General features: G+C 51.5%; 1 protein-coding gene across 3 annotated transcripts in view; it reads left to right on the top strand.

The window, feature by feature from the left end:
- Positions 1 to 27,849, top strand: part of CDH4 (cadherin 4) — a 704,555-nt gene that overhangs the window by 533,352 nt on the left and 143,354 nt on the right. For all 3 annotated transcript variants that reach the window (XM_016938212.4, XM_016938213.4, XM_009437555.5), the window contains one exon: positions 1,300 to 1,479. In XM_016938212.4, the coding sequence (XP_016793701.1) occupies positions 1,300 to 1,479 (180 nt within the window). The remainder of the gene's footprint in view (positions 1 to 1,299; positions 1,480 to 27,849) is intronic.

Consider the following 27,849-nt stretch of genomic DNA (forward strand, 5'->3'; position numbering starts at 1 on the left):
AATATTTTATGGACATTTCTTCATGTCAGTCTTAAAAGAGTAACTTTTAATGATTATAATATTCCCAGACATGAACACAGTGTAATGCGTTTAGAATTCACTGTCAGACATTCAGATTTGTGCTCTGGTATTTTTACTTGTTTAAAAAACATCCAAAGTAAACATCTGTCTATAAGGACTTTGGTCCACCTAGAGTTTCCTGGGGACAGATTTCCAGCTGTGGAGTTACTGGATCAAAAGGGACCGTCCTTTTTGAGGCTCTTGATAGTCACTGGCAACTGGAAGGCAGAGGGCTGTGCTGAGTGACCGCGAGGACCCAGCAGCAGGAGTGCATCAGTGTCAGTCCTGACAGCCTGGGCCCTATGCTAAGCATGGGCTGGGCATTTTCTCATTGTCATCTGATGTCATTCCCATAGCAGTCCCTAAACTCAGGGCCATTGCTACTATCTCCCTTCTGTCAGAGAAGAACCCAGGATTGTGAGAGATGAAGGCACTTTGCCCCACGTCACATGAGCTTTTGTACATACACACAGGTGGGGTCTAAAGCCAAATCCCACACCCTCAGCCATCAGCCTCCGCCCACTGACTCCCATCAGCCTCCACTCACTGACTCACTGCACACCCCCAGTGTTGCAGATTCATTTCGCTCAGCCTTGTCAATCTGACAGGTAAAAAGGATATATTACTTAGATATGCATTATTTGATTACTGGGAGATGTGGACATTTTTCATAAGTTTATTGATCATTTATATTTGTTTTGCTGTGAATTATCTATTCATGTCCTTTTCTTGTTAGGAAACAACATTCCATTTGATTTTCTTATTTCTAAGAGTGCTTTATATAGTGACTATTAACCTTGTGTCAAATTGTTGTAAATCATATTTTCCAAATGTGTCAATTGCCTTTTGGGTCTGTTTTCATAAACAGGAGTTTTGTGGGAAAACGTATTAGTCTTTTCTTTTGTGATCTCTTGCATTGTTTGGGGTGAGCTTAAAAAGCCCTGTCTACACTATTGGTGACATTGTCCACTATATTTTCTTCTTTCTTTATGGTTTCTTTTTCCCGCATTTAATTTTGTAATCGGTCTCATCATATTGATGGGGGTCTCACTTGATTTTTTTTTCCCAATAGTTCCTTTCCCAGCGTTATCCCGCCCTTCCCGCTTAGCTCCTTGTCCCAGCGTTACCCGCCTTCCCTCTCAGTCTCGGGCAGTACAGATCATCTTAGCAGATGCCATTTTCCTCTGTGCAAAACCTAACTGGACTTCTCTGCCTCTTCTCTCCCCTTTCCAAATAAAGCCGCAGAAAGGAAAGAAGATCGTGGCTCTGGACCCCTCTCCGCCTCCGAAGGACACCCTGCTGCCGTGGCCCCAGCACCAGAACGCCAACGGGCTGAGGCGGCGCAAACGGGACTGGGTCATCCCGCCCATCAACGTGCCCGAGAACTCGCGCGGGCCCTTCCCGCAGCAGCTCGTGAGGGTGAGTGCAGACCCCTCCCGTTGGCACGGGGGTCTCGGCGTTAGCAGTAGGCTCTTCTCCCGACATCCCAAAGCCAGGGGCGGGTTCCGCGTTTGGTGTCTAAGAAGGTCGCGATTTCACCCTTTCTGTAATGAGATAAGCCTTACACAGCGCGATGAAAAATTCAGGCGGGGAAGCTGCGTCCTCCGCGGTGGATGGGCCTTTGTGAGTTAGGGGTGATTTCTCTCTTGGTTACTTTCAAGCGGCTGCTGTGTGTGTGGAAGCAGCGGGCAGGGGTTTGGATCGTGGCCTTTGACCTCTGACCCCTTTCTTTGGTCTGATCACATTTCTTTCCATGGATGACTAAGATCCCGGATGATGGGGTGGTGCCATGACGATCCCTGCGCCGAGGCCAGCGTGCGCCGTGCCGCGGTCTGTCTGCAAGTTCTTGGTCCCCGAGCTCCCAAGGCCACCCGAGATTGCTTTTACCGCAGGAATAATTTATTTTACAAATTTGTGTTTCTATTATCAAGGCCATCAACGAGCAATTTCTTCTTCCCTTTGAAGAAAATTGCAGCCCAATCTGAGCAACAATTTGATAAAAGGATGGCGAGAATTCCATTAAATAATTCCCAACCGTTGTGGAAAAGCCTCACCCCACCCTTTGGAAATGAGGGTCCCCAGAGTGTGCTTAAGGGGTCATTCTCATTCTTTGTGCTGTTTAGTGTGTTTTGTTTCTCATTCCTTTCAATGCAGAAGGCTGGGCTGTGCGTTTGGAATGCAGAGATGGGAGGAAGAGAGCAGCCACCAGGCAGGGTCCCCCCAATTCTTTGTATCCCTAACCTCGGCCACCAGGGGACCCCACCAGGGAGCAGCCAAAATGACCGGTTATTTATAGCAGAAACTCTGGCATGAGTGAATGCAGTGTGCCTCCACACCCCAGCCAAGGTGACTTGGTTGCAAATGTATCACCTGCCTTCTCTGCACAGAGCCAGCCCTCCCACCTCAGCACCCAGCCTCTGCTGCATTCTTCCCTGTCAGGGGCTCAGCTTTCCTTGGCCACCCACGCCCCTTGAGGGCCAGGCAGGTTTGGAGATTTTCCTGTGAAATGCAGTTCAGGGCTTGAAGGAAGCCACCAGGGGTTGGAACCCCATCCTGGGCGAGCTTCCCAGGCCCACATCTCCTGGGCCCACTGGGCAACCTCCCGCCCACCACGGATGCTAGAGACGATGCCAATGGCAGTGCCGTGGCCCCCATGCTGCACCCACCTCACCATCCTTGGGGCCGGGATTTCTTGCATCCGGCCATTGCTTGTGTTGTCATTGACTTAAAATTCGTCTCAAAGTGATTCATTTTTTTTTCCAACTTTTATTGTAAGTTCAGGAGTACATGTATAGGATGTGCAGGTTTGTTACTTAGGTAAACGTGTGCCATGGTGGTTTGCTGCCCCTGTCAACCCATCACCTAGGTATTAAGCCCAGCATCCATTAGCTATTCTTCCTGATGCTCTCCTTCTCCCCCACCCCTCCCACAGGCCCCAGTGTGGGTTGTTCCCCTCCCTGTGTCCATGTGTTCTCATCATTCAGCTCCCACTTATAAGTGAGAACATGTGGTGTTTGGTTTTCTGTCCCCACTTTAGTTTGCTAAGGATGATGGCTTCCACCTCCATCCATGTCCCTGCAAAGGACATGATCTCGTTCCTTTTTATGGCTGCATAGTATTCCGTGGTGTATATGTACCACATTTGCTTTATCCAGTCTGTCATTGATGGGCATTTGGGTTGATTCCATGTCTTTGCTGTTGTGAATAGCGCTGCAGTGACCATACACGTGCATGTGTCTTTATAAGAGAATGACTTCTGTTCCTTTGGGTGTACACTCAGCAATGGGATTATGAATCAAATGGGAGTTCTGCCTCTAGGACTTTGAGGAATTGCCACACTGTTTATCCACAAAGGAGATTGTATACCAAACCGCAGTTTGATCACTGGGATAGTTTGTCAGGCTGGAAGCTGACTGTAGAGAAAAGCATAAGGTGAGAGAACAAAGGCTGCCCCTGATTTGTTACCCAAGCCAGTGGGGCAGGGGCTGCGGGGTGTGCTGGAGGCATGAGGACCAACCAGAGATTCCTCTTTGAAGGTCATCAGGATTGAAGGTCACCGAGACAGGGAGCGGGCTTCCATCATGCTCTTCCACCTTATTTAATGCCTTGTGCTTCTGCCACCCCCACATTGCCCCTGGTAGACAGTCATCGATCTTACTCTGGGGTCAGCAAACCTTTTCTGTGAAGGGCCAGGTGGTAAATATTCTAGGCGTTGTGACCATACAGCTTCTGTCGCTGTGGTGTGAAAGCAGCCTCAGGCAATGTGTCAACTAACAGGTTGGCCGTGTTCCAATAAAACTTTATTTACAAAAACAGGGAGTGGGCTGGGTTAGCCCATGGGCCATGATTTGACAACTGCCAATCAGACACTTTTCCGAAACTCAAGAAAGGGCTGCCCAAGCCACCCTCACAGGCACAGGGTAGGCACATTATTTGTGGAGTGAGTGAGCAGTGAATTTGAGGGCCCTCATCTGCTTGCACACCACAGAGTGGGTACCAGCGGCATCTGACTGTTATCTCTGTTATCTTAGCACAACTGGGATATTCTGCTGTCCTGGCTCTTGGAGTTTCTCAGCCTGATGATCTAGGACTGAAAGGCGGGAATTTCTTCCTCAGCTCTGCTCTGCAGACAGGCTTGTAAAAGGGAACGTGAAAGAGCGAGGTCACATAGGCACAGCCCCTGTCCCAGGAGGGTCCCCAAGCTGTGTGTGGCCCCACACACCATCTCCTGATGGACAGTGGAGAGAAAGACCTCCTGCAGCATCAGTGGCTGAGGAAGTCTGGGCTGGGACGGGCCCCATGAAAGGACCAAATCCTCCCAGACCAGCAGAGGGCTCGGGTAAGGATGGGCCCAGTTGTCCTGTTGATGAGAACGTTTCTCCGGAAGACATCATCATGAGAGCCCACCTTACTCCACATCTGAATGCCCTGATGGGGAACATGGCTTTCCAATTTGCAGTAGGGAAATATGCCCCTTCTGATTAACACGAGCTTGGAAAGTGTGGCTGAGAGAGCAGCCGGCACCGGGAGCTCTTCAGGCCCTGCAGGTGCAGCCTCCTGAGGACTGTCTGCCGCTGACCTTTCTAAACTAGAAATGTGCAGGGAGGAATTGTGAATTTGGCTTTGGGTGTCAGAATGAGAAAAGCTGCAAATTCCGTGCTCCCAGGAAACCACCCCCAGCATCTCCGACCCAGGAAGTGGCAGCTTCTCCTGTTCTGGGGTCTGTGGCTTTGCTATGGTTTGGAACCACTTTGTCATCTGCTCCTCATACCCCCTGACTCGTCCAGCAGCCCCTGCAGGCAGGGTCACCTCCATGCCCAGAACGTCACTGCAGAACAGGCCGTGAGCGGAAGGAGGCAGTGAGGTGGGTGCGTGTTAGGGCTGATGAGCTGCACTGCAGCATTTCAGAAACTGAACCCAACCTAAGTCGATTTCTTGCTCACTGTGAAGGTTGGTGGGCAGGGCGAGGGTGGCCTGTGCTCCAGCCATTCAGCCACCCAGGATGAGCGTCTCGGGACTGGCGAGGCTTACAAGTGGCATACGTCAATCGTGCCTACATGCCACTGGCCAAAGCCCAGTCACATGACCACGTCTAATTGTAAGGGACATGGGGAACGAGTCCAACTCCGTGTCATGAAGGAGGGGGAAATATGGTTGGTGAACGGCTGGTCTCTGTCGAAGCAGGTTTCTAAAGATGAGATCAGCCTGTGTCCTTTCCTCCCTGATGAACCCACTGTCCCAAGGAGCCCCTAGTCACTGGAGCCCTGGGTGAGCAGTTCAGATGTAATTCGCCAACCAGATCATTCTTTACCCTCTGCCCTGCTTCAAGTTCGCCGTAGTGCTTGGTGTGAACTGGCTGTATTTTCTGTCTTTATTCACCTACTTACTTCTTCTCTAAGAGGAGGCTTCCTGAAGACAAGGATCTTGGCTGTACCCCTAGTGTTGTAAACAGCCCTTGGCATGCAGTGGGCACTCTATTTGTTGAGGGAATGAATGAGTGAGTGAGTGAGTGATAGACGTGATCTCAGTGGTGACTGTTGTGCTGGGCACCCATCAGCTAACCCTGCAAAATGGCCCAGCAGTTGGAATTTGGCAGAAACGTTAGCACTGCCTGTCCTGGCTCTCAGAGTCCCTGCAAGTATCGCTGTGGCTCACACAGGGGCATCCCCTTCAGCTTCCATCCGAAGGAAGGCGGAGTGGGCATCCAAACCGAGCTTAATGCCTGGAAAGATGGACCTTTAGTGAATGGAAAATGGAATTTCCATTGTGGCTTCTGTAGATTTGCCTTTTCCAAATGGACTCCAAGTCATTATGTAAGAACTCAGTGCATGTGCGCACACATCCACATGCGCACACACGTGCATACAAAAACACACGTACACACGCGCACACACGTGCATACAAAGACACACACCCACACGCGCACACACATGCATACAAAGACACACATCCACATGCGCACACACGTGCATACAAAAACACACATCCACATGTGCACACACAGGCATACAAAAACACATCCACATGCGCACGCACGTGCATACAAAGACACACATCCACATGCGCACACACGTGCATACAAAAACACACATCCACATGCGCACACACTTGCATACAAAAACACATCCACATGCGCACGCACGTGCATACTATACACACATGCACACATGTGCATGCAATACACACATCCACATGTGCATACACGTTCATACTATACACACATGCACACACATGCATACTATACACACATCCACATGCACACACACGTGCACACTATACACACATGCACACATGTGCACATACCACTCTGCTTCACACACACACACTCCTACACGTTCATGTTTGCCACCTCCCTCCCTCCACCCTCCCCTCTATCTTCCATTGAATTCTTATCTAGCACAGGCAGTGGTTTGGGGGGTGCTTTCCTGTCCCCATTTCCATCTATAGGAAGCTGATGAGCTTCCTGGCAGTGTTGGAGGGGAGGCGGCTCCTGGAAGAAGCCCCAATCACAGAGACGGTGGTGAATGCAGCCTGATGCGGGGCGGCAAGCTGAGCACAGAGCGCTTTGAGGTTCAGCTGGGATCAGCTGCAGTTCTGCGCTCATTAAGGCATTTCATTCTGATAAAATATGTTAAATGAAAAAACGAGCGGGAGAGGAGGAGGCAGAATACTCTTCCCCGAAAAAAGTCTGTTAATTACAGGCTTTTTCCTTGGAAGGAATATCACGTCTCTTCCTAAGCACTAGCGGCACTGCACAGAGGGAAATAGGTAACCTACTTGTAGAGAGGAAAGCCCTGAAAAGCAAAGGGGTGGCTCTAATCGGCGGGACTGTGGAGCCAGGGGTATCTGTGGCAAAGCAGGGAGCCACGCCTGGTGGTTCTGCCACTGGAATCAGACCGCAGTCTAAAGTGAGTGGTGAGTGAGGAGGTGTACCCACACCGCGGAGGGAACACTCAGAACCCCAGGCTGTCCCTTCTTCTCAAGCAGAGGAGGGAGGAAGCCGCTCACAGTTACCGAACTGATTTTCCAGGAACTTGGATAGGGACTTTTCTTTATGTCCCCAGGGGAACTGGGGAAAATGGCAGGAGGGAGCAGCATTTAAAAGGTTAGCAGGACGCCCTCCCTGGTCCAGAATTCTGGCTCTGGACTGGACAGTTTGGGCAGTTGCTACGGTGCCAAGCACCATGCGGGCACTGGGGCTTCAGGGGAGAGAGGATATAGAGCTCTCCTGTGGCCTTCAGGAACCACCAAGCAATCCACATTCTGCCTGAAGTTCACAACCTGGTCCCTCGGCCCTTGTAGGGCTGGTACCTACACAGGCACATTCTTGAAGGGTTTTAAAACGCCACTTGCTTGGCTAGCATACACGTTAGGTTTGACTCCTGGCGAGATTCAGAATGAGGATAAAATGAAACTTTTAAGAAGAGCATCTATTGCTTGGCTGAGTCTACTACCAGTTCACAATATGTTCCCTTGAGAGGCTGTCCCGGGCAACTGTAGGAATCAGCGAATCAGCTCAAGGTGATGAGGGGGAACGTAGTGCTTCCTGGGTGCGAATCCTTTCATTTTGGCAGTTGATATTTTAGAAGACAAGAAGTCATGCAAACCCTCGGGCCCCCCTGCCAGAGGACAAGCTGGGAAAAGAGCTCTGAAGACAAGGCTCTGGAGGGAGGTTGCTCCACAGTCACGGAGCCTGCGAGGTGCTTAGGCCGCTCGGAGGAGACACGCAGGAGCCATTTCCAGAGAAGCACAATCACAGGTGCGCAGCCACAGATGGCTCACAAAGGATGGCTCAAGTCAGCCCCCTACACTGAACAACTCAAATGAGCTTAAGTGGATTGAAGTGCAACGTTTCCTTCACGTCTTCTGGATAAATTCGGTTCCCATTTGTGCACATACACCCCATTGCTTCACATCCAGCCACAAATACTTACACCATTCTATGTGAACAGAGATGGGCTGAGTCTTTGGGAGCATGGAGGTGAAAGGGCACATGCCTGCCCTGCACGGGCTCTGGACTGCTTCAGCAAATGAGTGATGCCCCGAGCTGGGTCTGCACCCCGAGATGCACGGCCAAGGCGCCGGAGACCCCTCTCTGGCCCGTGGCAGGGGCCCCATAAAAGTTGATTGGATGTGTGAGCACGTGTGGTGGAGCCAGCTGAATTTTAGCCCCATGTTATCTTTACAGAATGTTTGCTGGGTAACTTAGCAGTATAATTAGCACGGAGTCCACCTAAGCACCCACTTTCCGATACTCTAAAGCATCCATGTGTGTACGAATGACTCACGTGGCAGTCATTCGTTGTCTCATGGAAGCAGGGTGGCCTTTCCAAAGCACGGATGTGGCTGTGTGGTTCCCACTGTCCTTGGGAGATGGCCTGAATCCTCACCTTGTCCCACAGGTTTCATGAGCTCACGCCACCCCTTGGCACAGCAAGCTCCAGTTGTGCTGGTGGCTCATAGCTTCCAGACTGGCTCGTAGCCTTGGTCACCTGCAGTCCTGTGCACAAGCTCTCCCCTCAGCCTGGAGAGGGTTTTCCCGGTGCACCCGACACTCCCCTCAGCCCGGCTACTCCCTACCTGCTCTGAGAACTCCCCACTTTTCAGGACCCATCAGAGGCCTTCCCATGGGGCCAGGGCACCCGCTTTGCCTGCTACTGTGGCAGAGTTTTTGACACTGTTTCGTCGGTAATTATTGTCTGCATCCCCCCACTAAACCTAAAGCTCCTTGAGGAGTGCACATGTCGTTAAACGCTCATTAAGTGAGAATGACGGACACAGCCCTAGTGCCCACCTCTGCTAGTCAGCCCTTCATAGTCATTAGGAAGATTGTTACGTTAGGGATACAGTACCTGGCAATAATAAATTGGAAGGTCTTTTAGTAATGGTGGTGTGGTTTCATTCTAACACTCCTATCAATAATAACTATAAATTCTAGGGGAAAATGTTTAAGCTCTTTGAAGTTACTTGGGAGAAATGGATAGTAGACAGAATCTGTTGGGGACTCCACGCTCGAAGGGAGAAAATGGCACCGGGTGAGATGTGTGTGCAGGTGGCTTCCCTCCGAGGGCACCATCCCAGGCCTTGCCTCAAAGGGTGAGTGGATCTCAGGCAGGAAGCCACAGACGTGCTGGTCACAGGAGCTGTAAGATGGAGTTTAGAATTGACAAAGCAGCTGGAATGTGAGGGGATAAATTCTAGAAAATACATAGCCACAGATACGGACTCCCCAATACGCATGTAAGCTCTGCCCAGATCCTTGGCTGCTCCGGAACTGTGCATGCACAGAGAGGCACTGAAGGACCCAGTGAAAGCAACAGTCAGCAGACGGAAAGAACTAAGCAGAGATTCCAGGGGAAACACATTGAGATTTGCCTCCAGCCAAGTGAACTCCCTGCTGTAATGAAAAATAAACACCCTCAGGGAAAGATAACAGAACCAGGGTCTCTACAAGGTTGCATTCACAGTGATCAGTATACACACAAAAATTATTAGACATGTCAAAAAGAGAGAGAGAAAATGTGATCCACAATCAAGAAAAAAACTGCCCAGAGAAAGGAACCCAGGAACCCTGAGATCACCCAGACATTGGAACTAGCAGCAAGGCCTTTAACATAATGCTTTATAGTATGTTCAAGGGTCAGAATAGATGGATAGATGAATAGATGGGGAATCACAGCAGAAAAAAAATTTTTGATACTCTAAAAATATAACCAAATAGAAATGATAAAACTGAAAAGTACAGTATCTCTAATGGAAAACTCACTGGATGGGTTCACAAGTGGATTGCTGGGGCAGGAGAAAGGGTCAGCGCATTTGAAGATGGATCAATACAATTATCCAGCCTGAAGAAGGAGGAGAAGTGAAGCACACAGAGCTTCAGTGGGGCGGTGGCCAGTGGCCTAACATCTGTGTGATGGCAATAACAGAAGGAGAGGAGAGATGATCAGAAAAAAATCCTCAAAGAAATAATGATTGAGACTTTCCCACATGTGGTAGTGAAACAAACTTACAGATTCAAGAAACCCAGTGAACCCTAGGTAGGAGAAATACAAAGAACGCCATTCATTGATCATAGTCAAACTGCTGAAATGCAAAAATAAAGAAAACATCTCTAAAGTAGAGGAAAAGGTGCAATATGTCCGGGGCAGCAGTCAGAATGGGGGCTTCTCCTCGGAATCCCTGCAGTCACACGCCAACAGAACAACTTCTTTAAACTACTGAAAAGAAGCTACCAACCAAGAGTTTTATATCCAGAAAAAATATCCTGAAGCCGGGCACGGTGGTTCACACCTGTAATCCCAGCACTTTGGGAGGCCAATGCAGGCAGATCACCTGAGGTCAGGAGTTCAAGACCAGCCTGCCCAACATGGTGAAACCCCATCTCTACTAAAAATACAAAAAATCAGCTGGGCGTGGTGGCACATGCCTATAATCCCAGCTACTCAGGAGGCTGAGGTGGGACAATCGCTCGAACCTGGGAGACAGAGGTTGCAGTGAGCCGAGATCACGCCACTGCACTGCAGCCTGGGTGACAGAGTGATACTCTGCCTCAAAAAATAAAAATAAAAATGAAGGTGAAATAAAGACATTCCTGATAAACAAACTGAGGGAATTCATCACCATTAGACCCAGAGGGAGTGATAAAGGATGTTCCTCAGGCCAGAAACAAATGACACCAGATGGAAATCCACACCTCCAGGAAGGGATGGAGAGCTCAGGAAGAGATACATTTATGGGCTAATATAAAAGATTATCATTTTTCTTTTAATTTCTTTTAAAAAGCTGACTATTTAAAGCAAAAGTACAGCATTGTATTAGGGAGTTTATAATGTATGTTGATGTAATAAATATGACAACAGTAGGAGAAAAACTAAGTAAGACAACAGTTGGACAAAGGACAGACAGGGTAAATGGAGCAAGGCTGTTTTGAGGTTCTGACGCTGCTGGTTAAGTGGTCCAATATTAACTCTAGGTAAACTGTGATGCTCATGAAGTTGAGATGAGTATTTTCATTAGTAAAGTTAATCAAAATGAATTTCTTTAAGGCCGGGTGCAGTGGCTCATGCCTGTCATCCCAGCACTTTGGGAGGCCGAGGTGGACGTACCACTTGAGGCCAGGAGTTCAAGACCAGCCTGACCAACATGGTGAAACCCCATCTCTACTAAAAATACAAAAACTTAGCTGGCCGTGGTGGCACATGCCTATAATCCCAGCTACTCAGGAGGCTGAGGCATGAGAATCACTTGAACCCTGGAGGTAGAGGTTGCAGTGAGCCAAGATCATGCCACTGTACTCCAGTCTGGGTAACAGAGTGAGACCTTGTTTCAAAAAAAAAAAGAATTTCTTTATATATGCATCAATGAAAACTGTTAGTCACCAGATTGTCCAGTTTATTAGCACAAATAAGTGAGTTTTGGATGTGCCCATCTATGAAAACAAATACAAGGCGTCAATGATTCTGAAGGCTTCTTCCAAATTCATTACCCAACATTCTATCTGAACACACTAATTTACATTTCTAGGGTCGATGGTTTAAACTGTAAATTCTCCAAAGGCACATTCTATATGATTTTTGCCCACAACCTTTCCTTAATATGTACATGTTTTCTAGATAAAAACATTAAATAGAGCTAAAGTGACATCAAGGTCTCCCTCCCTTCCTTTCCTCCAATACATGAGAGAAATATAATCCCAGTTCCTTGGGACAGTTCTCAAGGCCCTCAGATGTCCTGTGCCCCTGAAAGAAATGTAATCCCAGTTCCTTGGGACAGTTCTCCGGGCCCTCAGATGTCCTGTGCCCCCGGGAGAAATGTAAGCCCAGTTCCTCAGGACAGTTCTCGAGGCCCTCAGATGTCCTGTGCCCCCAGGAGAAATGTAAGCCTAGTTCCTCGGGACAGTTCTCAAGGCCCTCAGGTGTCCTGTGCCCCCAAGAGAAATGTAATCCCAGTTCCTTGGGACAGTTCTCCAGGCCCTCAGATGTCCTGTGCCCCCGGGGCCTCATCAGACATTAAGCATGCAGTCCCTTTGCAGCTCTGTGTGGCACAAGTTTCCCACGTCCCATCCCCTTCCTCACTATGGGCAAGTGCAGGCTGGATCCTGGCCTCCTCCTTCCTGGCCTCCAGCTCACTGCCCTACCCCTGGAGCAGAGGGGCCTTCTACACCTGAGCCACGCTGGCCACTCCCCAAGCTCACTCGAGGTTGAAGCTGTGGCCAAGGCTTGGGCACTGGGGGCTTCCTCCTGCTCCCCAAAGGCGGGGTCAGGACACTCCTCCCTGGCTCTGCCCAGCATGTGGCTCTAGGGCTCACCACCTCAGTTCATCAGGTCTCTCCTCCGATGGCTTCTCTGCCACGATAGGACCCCCACCCTATTCACACGCAGCCCTGGCCCACTCCCTGGCCGTGCCTCACCATCTCCTCACACCACGTGGCATTTCCTCATGGGGAGGGTCACACCTGTGGCAGCTCAATTTTGCCTACCATCAGCTTCCTCCTGCTGGGCTGTGGGCTCCCTGAGGGTGGGGCGGCTCTGATCTTGCCCCTGTCTGTGTCCCAGCCACTAAGAATGCAGGCTGGCCCAGAGAATCCCTCAGTGAATCGCTGCTGGAGGAGTGGATGGTGACCTGCTAGAGGCAGGAGCTGGATTTGGCCTGTGGGCTGTGGTTTCTGACCCCTGGACTAAGCCTGTCAGGTAGGATCGTCTAGTGGACACTGCACACCCCACCAGGTGCACAGAGCCCTCACCCAGGTGGATAGGGCCCTCACCCAGGTGCGCAGAGCCCTCACCCAGCTGGACAGGGCCCTCACCCAGGTGCACAGAGCCCTCACCCAGGTGGACAGGGCCCCCACCCAGGTTTGCAGAGCCCCCACCCAGGTGTGCAGAGCCCCCACCCAGGTGTGCAGGGCTCCTACCCAGGTGTGTAGAGACCTTGCCCAGGTGGACAGGGCCCTCTAAAGTTCAGGACACCTCCCTTTCAAGGAGCCACCTGGAGAGGGATTTGGGGCCAGCTTAGCCACTTAGCCACTTTCTTGGAGGGCAGAGGCCCCTGATGCTCCAGCTCTAGCTGTGCTAGTGAATTTTTAAGGCTTCAGAGCCAGGAAGCATGCGAGTGAGTGGAGAATGAGGTAGGTTTCTGTCCTCCAAAGGAACCTTCAGACTGAAAGTCTCTGGGAAGAAACCAGTGGCCGGAGGTATCCCAGGAACCAGCTTGAGTCTGGGTTTTCTCCCCTGTAAGTGGACTGTGGAAATCTCCCCTCTGGTTCACCAGACACAGAATCCACGTCCAGGATGGGAGGAACTGCTCTAAGAACACGTGAACGAGAGGCTTTGGGGGTCTTCGGCTCAGCCCTCCAGGGAAACAAGGACCCTTGAGAAAGTTGGACCCCTCGTTCAAACAGTGTCTCCTTCCGCAGCAAAACAGCGTGGCACTTCCATTTGCCCATCACCTACACTTCAGGGCCCACCTCCTTCCTGGCCCCAGGCAGGAGGGGCGGCTACACATGTGCACCACCCCCATGACCGTCTTGAGTGTGGTTCTGAAGACGCAATCCCAAGATGAACACGATCGCCCTGCTGCAGTCTGCGAGTCGCCCGGCAGCCAGACACAGCGCTGAGACCCACGGGGATTCACATTGTCCCTGCTGAAGCCAGAGGGATGTGAAGAAAGCAATCATTTTGGACTCTACTGCCCTGGGTTGTGTGGTTTAATTGCTCGTGTGAAAGGAACAGGCAGGCCCTTTGTGTTTACCGCCCTCTCATCCAAGCAGAAAATGTTCCCTTTCTTGAAATGCTTTAATGGCTATATTTACGCAGCTGAAAGTTCCTTAAGAAATGAAAGTAAAATCAAATTGCTGCAAATGCTCAGATAATTTATTGGAGAATATTCAATTCGAATATATTAATATTTTAGATTTTCATCATTAATTGAATATTCAGGGATTTAATTTCGTCACTGAATTGCTGGAGCACCCTCTGTGAACAGGTGTTTAGGATGAGAGCTCAGGCACCTTCCACAAATGGACTCTTAGAGTTTGGCAATGGCCAGGGAGCCTTGTGTCTGCCAGGCCAGCTCCAGGACTGCTGACCAGACATTGTCTAGGTGCTAATGCGTGGGCTCCCAGGGCCACTGTAGAGTGCAGCTGTTCTGAGGATAAGTTTAAGGGTGAAGGAGAGTATGTATGTTGGGGCAAGCTAGCAACAGCCCTTGCTTGGAAAGAGATGTCCTTCATTCTTCAGTTGTGGCCTTCATACTTGAGAAGGTGAAACTGTCTGTGCATGAAATGATGATGACAGCAGGCTGTGGTGGCCGTTATCCATCCATCCATCATCCATCATCCATCCATCCATCCATCCATCCATCCATCTATCCATCTATCCATCCATCCATCCACCCATCCATCTGTCCGTCCGTCCATCCATCCATCCATCTATCCCTCCATCCATCCATTCGCGCATTCACTAAGCCTTTCCATGTCAAGCACCCTGTATTTGTTTGTTCTCACGCTGCTAATAAAGACATACCCAAGACTGGGTAATTTATAAAGGAAAGAGGTTTAGTTGACTCACAGTTCAGCAGGTCTGGGGAGGCCTCAGGAAACTTACAATCATGGTGGAAGAGGAAGCAAATATACCCTTCTTCACATGATGGCAGGAAGGAGAAGTGCAGATCGAAGCAGAGGAAAGCCCCTTATAAAACCATCAGCTCCCATGAGAATTCACTATCACGAGCACAGCATGGAGATAACTGCCCCCATGATTCAATTATCTTCCACCAGGTCCCTCCCACAACACATAGGGATTATGGGAACTACAATTCAAGATGATATTTGGGTGGGGCCACAGCGAAACCTTATCAACCCCCAGGTGTGCTGTTGTGGGTACAGAGGCTACAACAGGGAACAGATGGAACAGTCCAGCCCTCATGGAGTTTATGATCAAAGACAGGGATAAGTAACTATTAGTTACAGTCTGGGAACCAGAGAATGTGGGATGCCATTGAAGTTTGATTTCAGATAAGGTGGCCAAGAAAGTCACTTCTGAGAGGACTGAATGCAGTGGCAGAGAGAATCATGGGGATATCGAGGGGATGAGTGCCCCAGGCAGAGGGAAGAGTAAGTGCAAATGCTCAGAGTCTTAGAGGAAGAGCCAGGATGTCAGAGGGGCTGAATAGAAATGACCAGGGAGAGGGTGAGAGAGAAGAACTGAGAGAGTGTCAAGGCCAGGTCACTCAGGGGCGTGTGGCCATGGGAGGGACTTGGTGGTTGATTCTGAAACCCGAAGAGTGATGTGGTGTGGCATAAATTGATTTACCAAGACCCCTCTGACTGCTGTGAGGGACCAGGCAGAGCAGGAGCAAAGGCAGTAGCAGGAGGCGGCTTCCCAACCCTCCCACTGAGCTACCAGGAGGCCAGGGGTGTTGTTTTATGTCCCGCCCAATAAAACAGCTGGAAACCCCAATCTTATCACAGACTGGACGTCTGTGACCCTTGAGGAATGAGAGGCTCTCTTTGATTCCACTCATGAGCGTGGGGTCGTGGAGCTTCTGCTTCACTTTGTGTGTGTGTGTGAGGAGCTGGAGTGTGGCAGCCAGAAAAAGAAACAGCCCTGAGGGGCTGGGGGAGGGCTGGGGGTGCAGACAGGGTGGGGATAAGGCACCGTGTAGGTTCTGGTTAAAGGATTTCTCCTGGCTTGGAAGGGAAGTGATGGCAGAGGAGCCCTGGGGAAACGGAAACTCATCTTCCATGATCCTGGCTCCCAGCTCCCTTCCGGCACCCAGAGGTGGGGTCAGGAGGCCCCCAAGTGCTGACAGCAGGTGTTCCCTGGAGCTGACAGAGGAGACAGCCCGTGTGCCGTCAGCCCTCCTGGGCTCCCAGCCCGGCAGTGTTTTCCTGCTGACAGCAGTCCTGCAGGTGGCCTGACCATGTTTCCGATATTTGATGTTTCCTGTTAATTTCTAACAGCAGACTTTTCTAATATTCTGAAGACTCCTTTCTCAGAATATTAGAGACCTAAGGAGGAAAAGCCACCTCCCCAAAGCTCTCTGCTCAAAGACCTGACTTCAGCTCAGAGAAACAAGGGCATGGGAGACGAGGCCCAAAAGCAAAGCCAATGAGAAGTAGATGCGTGGGAGGGGAATTGCATCTTGGAAATCAAACTGTCCATTAGCTATAGAAGACAGCAGAAAATGCTGCTTCAGTTTCCACTTCCCTAGTGGTGCTGAAACAGTCAGTCTTCTGTCTTCAAAATGACTCTCTAAAACCATGCCCCAGAAAGAGACTTTGTCCCCGGGGCCCTAGCATCAAGCTGGCCTGGGTTGTGTGGGGCTTTGTTTTGCTTGGGCAGAAAGTCTCGTCTGACACAGGTGTGGGTTGGTCAGGCACCAGGGCTCAGGGACCTCCCTGGTACCATCCCGGGGAAAAGTCCTCGAAGCTCTCTTGATGGCACTGGCTTTCTCCGTAGAGGCCCGAGATGGCCTACAGATGCATCTGCACCTGAGCTGTGTGGGGCCCTGTCAGAGTGGTTTTCGATGGAGTTATGTTTGATTTCGGCTTTTGGGCTTCTGAGTTGTAATGCCTATTGAAGTTGAGAAGCTGATTTCATTTTCCCAAAATGTAGGCTTATTAAAACAAGAAAAGCCATGGAGCCTTGGTGTCTGTTTCTTAAAAGCAAAGTTAAGCATTCAGCTAAGGTGCATGTCAGAAAAGGGGAGGGGGGCGGTGCCTGGGCTGGCACCCACGGGATAGGAGGGGCCAGCAGTCACACCCTGCCTGCCTGAAGCGGCCTCTCCCTGGAGGACAAAACCAGTGGATCTTATCTGATCTAGTGGTTTCAGGAATTTTCTACACACGTAAGGCACATCAGGGAGGAGACGAAATTGTTGATGTGCTCCGTGTATTCAGCAGAAAATCGTTCCCCATGTCGCTGCGTGCATGAGCCTGCCTTGCCCGGGGCATGCCAGCGCCTCAGCCCAGCAAACCGACATGCAGGCCCAGAGTTAGGCAGGGGCTGCAAGCACAGCATTTCCCACTCACCATTGCCTCTGGGAGGTAGCACTGGTGGAGAAGGGAAAGGAAGCATGGCTGTCCTGTGCGATCAATTGGGGACAGCCCAGGCCTGAAGACTTTGTCTCTATAAATAAGTAGCTAGTTGAAGACTTAGGTTTTCTATGAAAAATAATGGAATCTGAAGCTAATTCATGTTGCAAATTCAAGGTGTAGATTTGGGCAGGGTTGACACAATTTATTGTGTTCAGTCTGAAATTGGTCAATAAAGGATGACAGGGGGTGAACAGTATATCCACAATCTATTACATTAGGTTAGTGTCCATCCACCCTTCCAACCATACACCCATCCATCTGTTCATCCATCTATCCACACTTCTACCTACCCATCCATTCATCCATCCATCCTCTGTCCAACCATCCACACACCCACCCATCTACCCATCCATCATCCATTCATCCATCCATCCACTCAACCATCCACCCATCCATCCACCCACCTACCATCCATCCATTCATCTCTCCATTCATCCATTCATCTCTCTATCCATTCATTCATGCATCCACACATCCATCCACCCACTATCCATCCATTCATCCATTCATCTCTCCATTCATCCATTTGTCTCTTCATCCATCCATTCATCTCTCCACTCATCATTCGTCTCTCTACCCATCCCCTCATCTACCCATCTATCCATTCATCTCTCCATCCATCCATTCATCCATCCACCCATCCATCCACCCACCCACCATCCTTCCATTCATCTCTCCATCCATCCATTCATCTTTCTACCTATCCATTCATCCATCCTTCCATCCATCTACCTACCCACCATCCATCTATTTATCTGTCTAACCATTCATTCATCCATCCACCCACCATCCACCCATTCATTTCTCCATTCATCTCTCCATCCATTCACCCATCCATTCACCCACCCACCATCCATCCATTCATCTCTCCATCCATCCATTTGTCTCTCCATCCATTCATCTCTCCACTCATCCTTTCATCTCTCCATCCATTTATCTATCCATCTATCCATTCATCTCTCTATCCATCCATTCATTCATCCACCCATCCATCCATCCACCCACCCACCCACCATCCATCCATTCATCTCTCTATCCATTCATCCATCCATATATCCATCCATCCACCCACCTACCATCCATCCATTGATTTCTACACCCATTCGTTCATCTCTCCATTCATCCATTCATCCATCCACCCATCCATCCATCCATCCATCCTCAGTGCTGTCACCCTCAGACTATCTCATTGCTCCTGACAGCAGCAGGCCCCTAAGCCAGAACTCTGGCATAACCACAGCACCCAGCTCCAGCTACTGTTTCAAAACGCTTAAGGCCTTTCAAGTAAACAAAAAACCGAACAGGCAAAAAAATTGCGTCATGAGTTGCTGTCCTTAAAACTGTTTCAACATTTGAAAACTCCCTGTCGAGGATAAAGGTAATAAGTTTTTGACAGTGGTGGACAATTCTTCCAGGGGTTTGGGGAAAGCCATCCCATTTGGCTTACCTATGAACACTACACAAACTTTCTGACTTGATGCTGAAGCCTAGCCCTGAGGAAGATTTTAGGACCAGAGCAGTCTCCTTGATTGTTTTCCTAAATCATCAGCAACAAAAATGTGGACTTAGAGAAAGAAGTGTGTTCACCCAGATTTCTCCTTAGAGGAAATGTTAGGTTTTTCTAGGGAAGTCCATCTTAGGCCAGATGAAAACAGTGATTCACCCGGTCATGGATGAGACGTGTATTGCGATCAGCTCTGTGGCTGGTGTTGGGGTCCGCAGTGGGCCACTCAGTCACGGTTCCTGTCCTGAAGCACTATACGTTGCTGGTGGAGACAGGCGGTAAAGGCAAGAACAGATGAGAGGAGAAGAAACTGTTAGAACACGGAAGGAACCACAGGGAGAGTGGAGCACAGGGATGGGATGGGCAGTGAGGGGCAGGCTGGGATGTGGAGCAAGGCTGTAGATGGGACGTGCCAGCCAAGGCCTCTCCGAGGAGCCAGATGCTGAACTGGGCCTGCATGGCAAGGAGCCGGCTGTGCACAGGTCAGGCAGAGACCCGCAAGTGCAAAGGCCCTGGGGTAGGAATGAGCTGGGCACACCCAAGGAATGGAAAAGTCTGTGCGGTGAGAATATGAGTGAGGGAAAGGGAGGGAGGGGCCTGGGGGAGGGCAGAAGCAGGTCCCAGGGCCTCCAGCCAGTAGGAGTTTGGGTGTAGCTCCAATGCAGGAAAAAGCCTGCAAGGAGCCATCTGATTGTCCGTCTATCATCCCCTGGATGCCTTTGGCTGCCTGGTGGGGCTGGAAGATTAAGGCGAGAGCTGCCCCAGAGCCCCAGGGAGGAGAGAGTTGCCCTGAGGAGAGATGTGGGGGCCTGGGCTAGGACAGTAGAGGCGTGAAGGTGAGGAGGGGAATGCGGGGAGCCCAGATGGCCTGCAGGGAAGGACCCAGAGGACTTAGGGAGAGGCAGGTGGAGGAAAGGGAGCCATCGAGGCTGGCTCCTGGGTTTTCAGCCCACCCTGATGTTGAGGTGACAGCACCCAGCATCCCCATTGCTCAGGAGGTGCCCACTTGTGGGGTGCCATTGGGATGCCGTGCACATCTGTCCTCCCTCCTGCACATCTGCCTCTTCCCACTCCCTCCTCACCTCTTGTTACTAAAGAGGCTTCCTGCCCCAGCCCAAGGGCCTCTTCCAAGATGCAGCTGCTGGGTGCGCGGGAGTTAAGACTGCTGGGCTGATTCCCGGGCTCTGTGTTCAGCTCTCCAGGATGCTGCAGGAAAGCAGGAAATCAAATAAGGCCATTGACACCTCACCCACAATCTTTATTCTATTGTCTCTTAGTCCACCCCAAAAAATGTAAATCAAAATAAATCAGAATATCTTTAGATGATGCTGTGTGTGTGTGTGTGTGTGTGTGTGTGTGTGTGTGTGTGTGTGTGTGTTTGAGATGGGGTCTTGCTCTGATGGCCCAGGCTGGAGTGTTGTGGCATGATCTCAGCTCACTGCAACCTCCACCTCCCAGGTTCAAGTGATTCTCCTGCCTCAACCTTCCGAGTAGCTGGGATTACAGGTGTGCATCATCACACCCGGCTAATTTTTGTATTTTTAGTAGAGACGAGGTTTCACCATATTGGTCAGGCTAGTCTTGAACTCCCGACCTTGTGATCCGCCCGCCTCGGCCTCCCAAAGTGCTGGGATTATAGGCGTGAGCCACTGTGCCTGGCCTATGTGGTTTTTTTTGTTTTTGTTTTTGTTTTTGTTTTTGTTTTTGTTTTTGAGACAGAGTTTCACTCTGTTGCCCAGGCTGGAGTGCAGTAGTGCAGTCTTGGCTTACTGCAACCTCTGCCTCCTGGGTTCCAGTGATTCTCCTGCCTCAGCCTCCAGAGTAACTGGGATTACAAGCGCCCGCCACTACGCCCAACTAATTTTTTGTATTTTTTAGTAGAGACGGGTTATCACCATGTTGGCCAGGCTGGTCCTGAACTCCTGGCCTCAAGTGATCTGGCCACCTCGGCCTCCCAAAGTGCTGGGATTACAAGCGTGAGCCACTGTGCCTGACCCAGATGGTGCAGTCTTAATGGGAGCAATGTCACTCCCAAGCAGAGCAAACATTAGTTCTTGGCGACAAAAAAACAACTTAGATATTATAATGGATGGTGGCCCTCCAAAGGCACATAAACAGATTTCATGGCTGGAAGAGGCAACTGGGAAAGAAAAATTTTAAAAAGGCTCTGGGGGCTAGGGGGATAATAAGAGACATTGAGAAACATCGCTCTGGGACCCATAAAGTGGCCCCCGAGGTCAGGGTGCTCCCTGGACAGTCATTCTCAGGATCCCAGCAAGAATGAGCCTGAGGCCGGGCGCAGTGGCTCACGCCTGTAATCCCAGCACTTTGGGAGGCCGAGGCAGGTGGATTACGAAGTCAGGAGTTCAAGACCAGCCTGGCCAAGATGGTGAAACCCCGTCTCTACTAAAAATACAAAAATTAGCTGGGCATGGTGGCAGACACCTGTAATCCCAGCTACTTGGGAGGCTGAGGCAGAGAATTGCTTGAACCCGGGAGGTGGAGGTTGCAGTGAGCCGAGATCACGCCACTGCACTCCAGCTTGGGCGACAGAGTGAGACTGCATTAAAAAAAAAAAAAAAAAAAAAAAGAGGCCGGGCGCAGTGGCTCACGCCTGTAATCCCAGCATTTTGGGAGGCCAAGGCGGGCAGATCACGAAGTCAGGAGATCGAGACCATCCTAACTAACACGGTGAAACCTCGTCTCTACTAAAAATACAAAAAAAAAATTAGCTGGGCGTGGTGGCGGGCACCTGTAGTCCCAGCTACTCGGGAGGCTGAGGCAGGAGAATGGCGTGAACCTGGGAGATGGAGCTTGCAGTGAGCCAAGATGGTGCCACTGCACTCCAGCTTGGGCAACAGAGTAAGACTCTATCTCAAAAAAAAAAAAAAAAAGAATGAGCCTGAAATAAGTGAATACCTCTCACTCTGGCAGCTCAGGAGGTGTTTAAGCCTGGGCCCCTGGGAGAACTCTGATATGAGTACTTCTTTGAGAGGTGGAGGAGACACAGGGTGGGGCAGGGAAGTGAACCAATGAAGGGGAGGCAGGCCAGTAAATGATGTGTTATCAAGACACCCGCCTGGGGGCAGCTGGACATCCCACTAAGCCAGCCCTGGGAACCTGTCGTTCCCCCACTTCCGCCACTGTGTTGAGGTCCTGGGGTGCTCATACACCAAGTCCCTTGGTCCTTGGTTGGAGGCTGTTCCCAAGGACATTAATTCCTCAGCATTTTCAGCCTGTCAAGTGGGTAGCAAAGGTGGCTCAGTGGGAAGAGAAAGGCCACTGGCAAAGAGTCACAGGTGCTGGTTGGAAGTTGGCAAATGTGCCCTGAAATGATAACATCAGGCAGACATGGGTGGGCACCCACAGCTTCTGCTACAATAGCACATCCTTGGACTGGACACAGGCTCCATGACTCTCCCCCAAACCACCTATGGCTGGTCCTATGCACCTAGGACCAAAAAGAAGCTCTAACCCAGGCCAGCAGGACTGCAAAGTGCATGATCACACAGTCCCGCAAGTGAGTCCTGCCTGCCTGCTCTCAGACCTGCCACAGGGCTCATTGCGCCAGGCACTGTGGGCATTTTAGGATGTTCTTAAATGTAACTATGCACCTTATAGGAAGAACGTCAAACTGGCCTAATTCCTGAGCCACTCCTAAAGTGGTTCCCTCTGTCCTAATGTTTGTCAGAGTTTTCTTGGTTTCTTAAATATCAGTAGAACAGAGTGTTCCTCCACTGGGATGATGGTGATAAAGGTGGGAGTGGTGGTGATGATGTTTATGATGAGGATGATGATGGTTATAATGGTGAGGGTGATGATGTTGATGGTAATGATGGTGATGATGGTGGTGATAATGGTGATGATGGAAATGGTGATGGTGATGATGATGGTAGTGATGATGGTGATGGTAGTGATAATGGTAATGATGATGATGGTGATGGTAGTGATGGTGGTGATGATGGTAATGGTAGTGATGATGGTGATGGTAGTGATGGTGATGATGATGGTAGTGATAATGGTGATGATGGTGATGGTAGTGATGATGGTGATGATGGTAGTAATGATGATGGTAGTGATGATGGTGATGGTAGTGATAATGGTGATGATGGTGATGGCGATGGTAGTGATGGTGATGATGGTAGTGATAATGGTGATGATGGTGATGATGATGGTAGTGATAATGGGGATGATGATGGTGATGGTGGTGATGATGGTAATGGTAGTGATGATGGTAGTGGTAAGGATGATGGGGTTGGTGATCATAATAATTAAGAGGAAAATGGGAGCCCCCCAGGAGGACACATACGTTGTGCTTGGGGAGACTGAGGCAGGCTTCACAGGGGAAGAGAGGCGTGAGCAGAAAACAGAACAAAAAGGCATCATCCCCTTAAAGCAGGAGGGCATCAAGGCAGAGAGAAGGGCAGGGAGGCCAGTAGGCCACTGGGATGTGCAGCTTGCTTTGCCTGTCTGGAACATACCAGAGGCGGGGCCAGGAGTGTGGACTCAAGAAGGTGGGAGGCTGGGCCCCAGGACCATAAGAGCCACTGGGCTGGAGTTTCATTCACACAGCCACCCTGGAAGGCTGCCTGGGGCAGAAGCAATGTTGCATGAGTGAATGAGTGAATGAGTGAATGAATGAGTGAATGAGTGAATGAATGAGTGAATGAATGAATGAGTGAATGAATGAATGAATGAATGAATGAGTGGATGGAGGATGAAGATTCTCAGAGCTGTGCTAAGAAGGGCGGGCTTTGTCCTGAGAGTACGAGAGCCTTTGCTGAGCTTTCAGGCATTGAGTGACATGGTCAGATCTGTGCTTACCTTAATCCATGCTTCCCCTCCCACTCCCCACACAGCAAGCTGGACCCTGGTGGAAGGCAAGGGCAGGGCTGGCCCCTCCCCCTCCCTCAAGCCCAGACCACCATCCAGGGAGGCTCCTGGACCGCTGCCTCCTCACCGTGAGGGGCCACTGGCTGTTTACAGTCCCCTGCACTGCCCTGGCCTGTGAGGCAAGGAGTGTTATCATTTTACTCCTATCATTTTACTGAGGTTCAGAGAGGCTGAGTGACTCCCCTGAGGCCACACAGCCAGGAATCTCCAGAGCAGGACCCTGACCCATCCCTTCTGCATCCAGGGCACATGACAACCACTCAAAGCCGCTCTCTGGCCCCTCCACCCCACACTCTATTTATAGCCCAGCACGGGCCAGGGCTGCCCAGGAGGACTCAGCTTGGGTTATCACCTTCTGACACAGACGTCACTACCCCCAGCCCCGCGTCCTACAGCCTCACTGGGCCCACTGCCCTGCCTCCCATTTCCTGGAAAGGGGCATCCTGTAGGAATAGATGAGGTCCTGCTTGCCATCCTCCCGGGCCCTGTAGTGGCCCCCGACCACTCTGGCTTGGGAAAGGAAGGACCAAAGGATTTGATTATTTCTCTGCTTGGCCATCCCTGGGGTGTGGTTAGCCCTGAGAAAGTCGCTTTGATTACAGAGCCAGGGTCTCACATGAAGGCTGAGGTGAGGCTCCATGGTGTGGAAGCCACCCAGAGGTGTCAGGGCCCAAGGGGAGCTTTGACCCTGTGGCTCCCAGCACCCCCATCCTGCTGGGAAATGCTGGAAACTGGAGTATGTGAGAACGAGGGGTGGGAGGGAGAAAATGGAGCTGCCGAGCAGAAACCGTTTCCAGGGCTTCTGCTGAAGTGGGAAATCTTCCACTCCATCGAGAAATTATTTAACTTTCACGCTGCCTTCCTGACAGTGAGGCTCGCATGCCCATGCCGGCTTGCTTGGGAGCGCCATACAGCGCCAGCTGTGGCATCAACTCCCCACTGCGGAGGCAGTGCCAGCCACTCTCCTGGGTGGCCGGGTAAGAGGGGGTGCGAGCTGCTCTCTGAAGGCTGGGACAGGAAGAGCCCCCCCCGCAACACTGGCCAGCTCCTGGTGGACACAAGTCCCTCCTCTCCCCGAGCATTGGAAGAACAATAATGCCGTTGCCAAGTCAAAGGGCTCACACCATCCACTGCCCAAGGTGGGGAAGGGTTCACACCATCCATTCCGCAGGGTGGGGAAGGGTTCACACCATCCACTGCCCAGGATGGGGAAGGGCTCACGCCATCCATTCCCCAGGGTGGGGAAGGCTCACGCCATCCACTGCCCAGGGTAGGGACGAGCAGGAAAGAGGCTGAAACTGCACAGCGGGGAGGTAAGCATTGGATCTGGCAGCCGAGCTGCACTTCCCCACAGCCCAAAATCAAGCAGTCCTGGCTTACATGAAGCTGGGGTTGTATCAAAACAAAACAAAACCACACCACCTGGTGGGCTTGATAAAAACATCCGGCCTCTGGCAGTGGCTCCTGTTGTAATGCCAGTGCTTTGGGAGGCAGGTGGATCACTTGAGCCCAGAAGTTCGAGACCAGCCTAGGCAAGATAGCAAGATCTCATCTCTACAAAACAATAAAAAAAAAATGCCAGGCGTGGTGGGGCACACCTGTAGTCCCAGCTCCTTGGGAGGCTGAGGCAGCAGGATTGCTTGAGTACAGGAATTGAAGGCTGCAGTGAGCTGTGATAGTGACACTGCACTCCAGCCTGGCTGACAGAGTGAGACCCCATCTCTACAAAAAACAAAAAAGACAAATGTCCAGCCAGGCCTCCCCACCGAGGTTCTGGCGGAGAAGCCCAGGCGGAGAGATCGGCATCTTTTCCAGCTTCTCAGGTAGGGCATGGCTGCAGGACACGGACCACAGGTTAGGGCAAGCTGCGGGCCTCACGGGGCCCTGTGTGCTGGGGGACAGTGCTTGCTCATCCTGGAGTTTTTCTAGAGAAAGCCAAAATGGAAAAGCACCACTCCGGGGTCAGCTCTGGCCTCACTGAGCGTCCACAGCCAGCCTCTCTGAGTCTCGCTGTCACATCCATCAGCAGTTCCTTTGACACCCCTCGCCTGGGTCACACCGTCAGTCACCGCCCTCTCACCCTGAGCCTCTCCTGAGCCAGCAGCCGTGACCCCCGCCCCGCCCGGCTCTGCCCCCGGCTCTGTGGCAGCATCTCCTGCCAGGAGCACCCTCAGCTCCCTGCGGGAGCACGCAGCAACAGAGGGGAGGGGGTGTGGTCCCGCCTTGCACGCATCCCCGCTGTGGGCGGCCCCTCGCTGCGCCTCAGCCTCTCCCTGGCCCCACGGGCCTCCACACTCCTCACATACAGAATGGGCTGTGGGTCCTCAGCCTGTCCGGACCCTCCACTCCTTTCCTGCTACCTCCGTGCGCAGCAGGCCTTGTGGGGTGTGGTCCAGAGCGTGGCCCCGGGGTGCATCGCGCTGATTCCACTGTAGGCGAGTGGGCCCCTCAGGAACTTCGGCCAGGCCCCTTGCTCCTGGTGACCAGTACTCATGGACACCAGCATGCTGGGCAGAGGCTCTGAGTAACTCTCTCACATGCCAGGGACCCTGGACAGCCTGCTTCTTCCTCCTTGCAGAAGAGGAGAGGGCTGGGCCGGCAGGAGTCCTCCGCAGCAGCCCCAGGTGCCAGTGGTCAGTCTGGCAGGATGGCGGCTGTGTGTCCCGAGTCCAGCCAGGACACGGCGCTGGTCCCAGTCTCATTAGCTCACGTCGATGTGTCCTTTCCAAACTGGCAGTCAGTGAGGATTAGTCCCCACCGACCCGATGACCCGGGCTCCTTTCGCAACACAGGGCAAGGGCTGACAGCTACTGTGTTGTGATCGACAGTCCCCTGAGATTTCACTAAGCTCAAGGCTTTCTTAATGCAAACTTAAAAGGCTTTTAATGTATGTTAAGTAAATACCAGCTACTTGTCAGAGCTGTGGTTATTGAGGATTAATTTTATAGCTGCTACATTGCTCATCAACTGTTACTTATAATTAGCCCTTATAAATGTTTCAAAATAATCAGATAATATTTGAATAGCTTAAGTAAACTGTCTTACTACCTCTGTGAGGAAATTACATGTGGAAAGCTATAAATTGGGAATTGCAAAGAGGTAGGTCCGTGCAACTGGCTGGTGTAAGTGTTGAGTTGGGCGAAACCCAGCTGCTACCTCCAGGAGAAAAAGGTTAAATACGCTTCATAATATAAGAGGATTATTTTAAATATTCCCATGAATTTCTGGAGAACACGAGCAAGCTATGAATGTTTTGAGGCCTCAATTCCCTGCAGGCTGGTAGGGACTTTGCATTTTAGAGTCGATCTTTGTGCTAACCTTTAACCATTGGCACCTGTGCCCAGAGCCTGGGCCTGCGTTTCCAGGTGGGTTGGCATCACCCTTTGTGGTCTGGAGAGGCCAGGGGGCTGCTCTCTCCCACGTCTCAGGAGATGCGTCCTGGGCTACTTCTCCCCACCAGGATACCACACTCAGCCTGGGCATTGGGGGTAGGAGGGGTGCTGGGGTCTCTGCACAAAGGGCTGTTGAGCTGGGCCCAGGGAGCTCCTCTCCATCTCTCCTGGGTCCTTCAAGCTCCTCCGAGGGTATCCCCGCTCCTGGGTGGGCAGGGGGTGGGCCCGGTCACAGCGGTAACAGATTTCCTTCCCGTGCTGCCTTCACTGATGCTCAGCCCAAAAGGCCAGTCACATGGTCGTGGCTGCCAGCCTCATAACACCACGGTCCCTGCGGGGCCTCGAGTGGGGCCTCTGCAGTGGCTCTGCCCCCCTCCCCATCTCTCATGCGACCTCCCTGAGAGCCCAGGGCCATCTCCGCTTGTCTTCATGGCCCGTCCCTTCCCATGACCCGCTCGGCTGCGGCGGCCCTCGGTGGGCACAGTCACCGGGCCGGCTTCCCCGCCTGTGCTTCCTCTGAGGGGTTCCCCAGCCCCCAGCGTGGTCCAGGGCCGGGTGGGGCCAGCATCCTCTACTCCCTCCTTGAAGCCTGTGCAGGGCTGCATCTCCTTTGTGTGCGAGCAAGCGAGCGGCCTGCAGCCCCAAGGGCCCCTTTGTGAGTGCTGCAAAGCCCCAAAGACCAGACCGCACTCCCTCGAGTGCACACACGGTGCTTCTGGGAAGCTGCCCGGCCGCCAGGGGGGCAGAGCTCCCTGCCCCATGACTGGGCAGGGGCAGTTCTGCATAGCCGACTCTTTGCCCCCTCCTTGGGCACTCCCTTTAGACTATGCCAAGAGTCCCATGCCCGCCACAGGGCTGACCCAGCTTCAGGGCCACTGTCACTGCAACCATTTGCTGCACTC

This window comes from Pan troglodytes, chromosome 21 (assembly GCF_028858775.2).
Source record: "Pan troglodytes isolate AG18354 chromosome 21, NHGRI_mPanTro3-v2.0_pri, whole genome shotgun sequence".
In the NCBI taxonomy this organism is placed as follows: Eukaryota; Metazoa; Chordata; class Mammalia; order Primates; family Hominidae; genus Pan; species Pan troglodytes.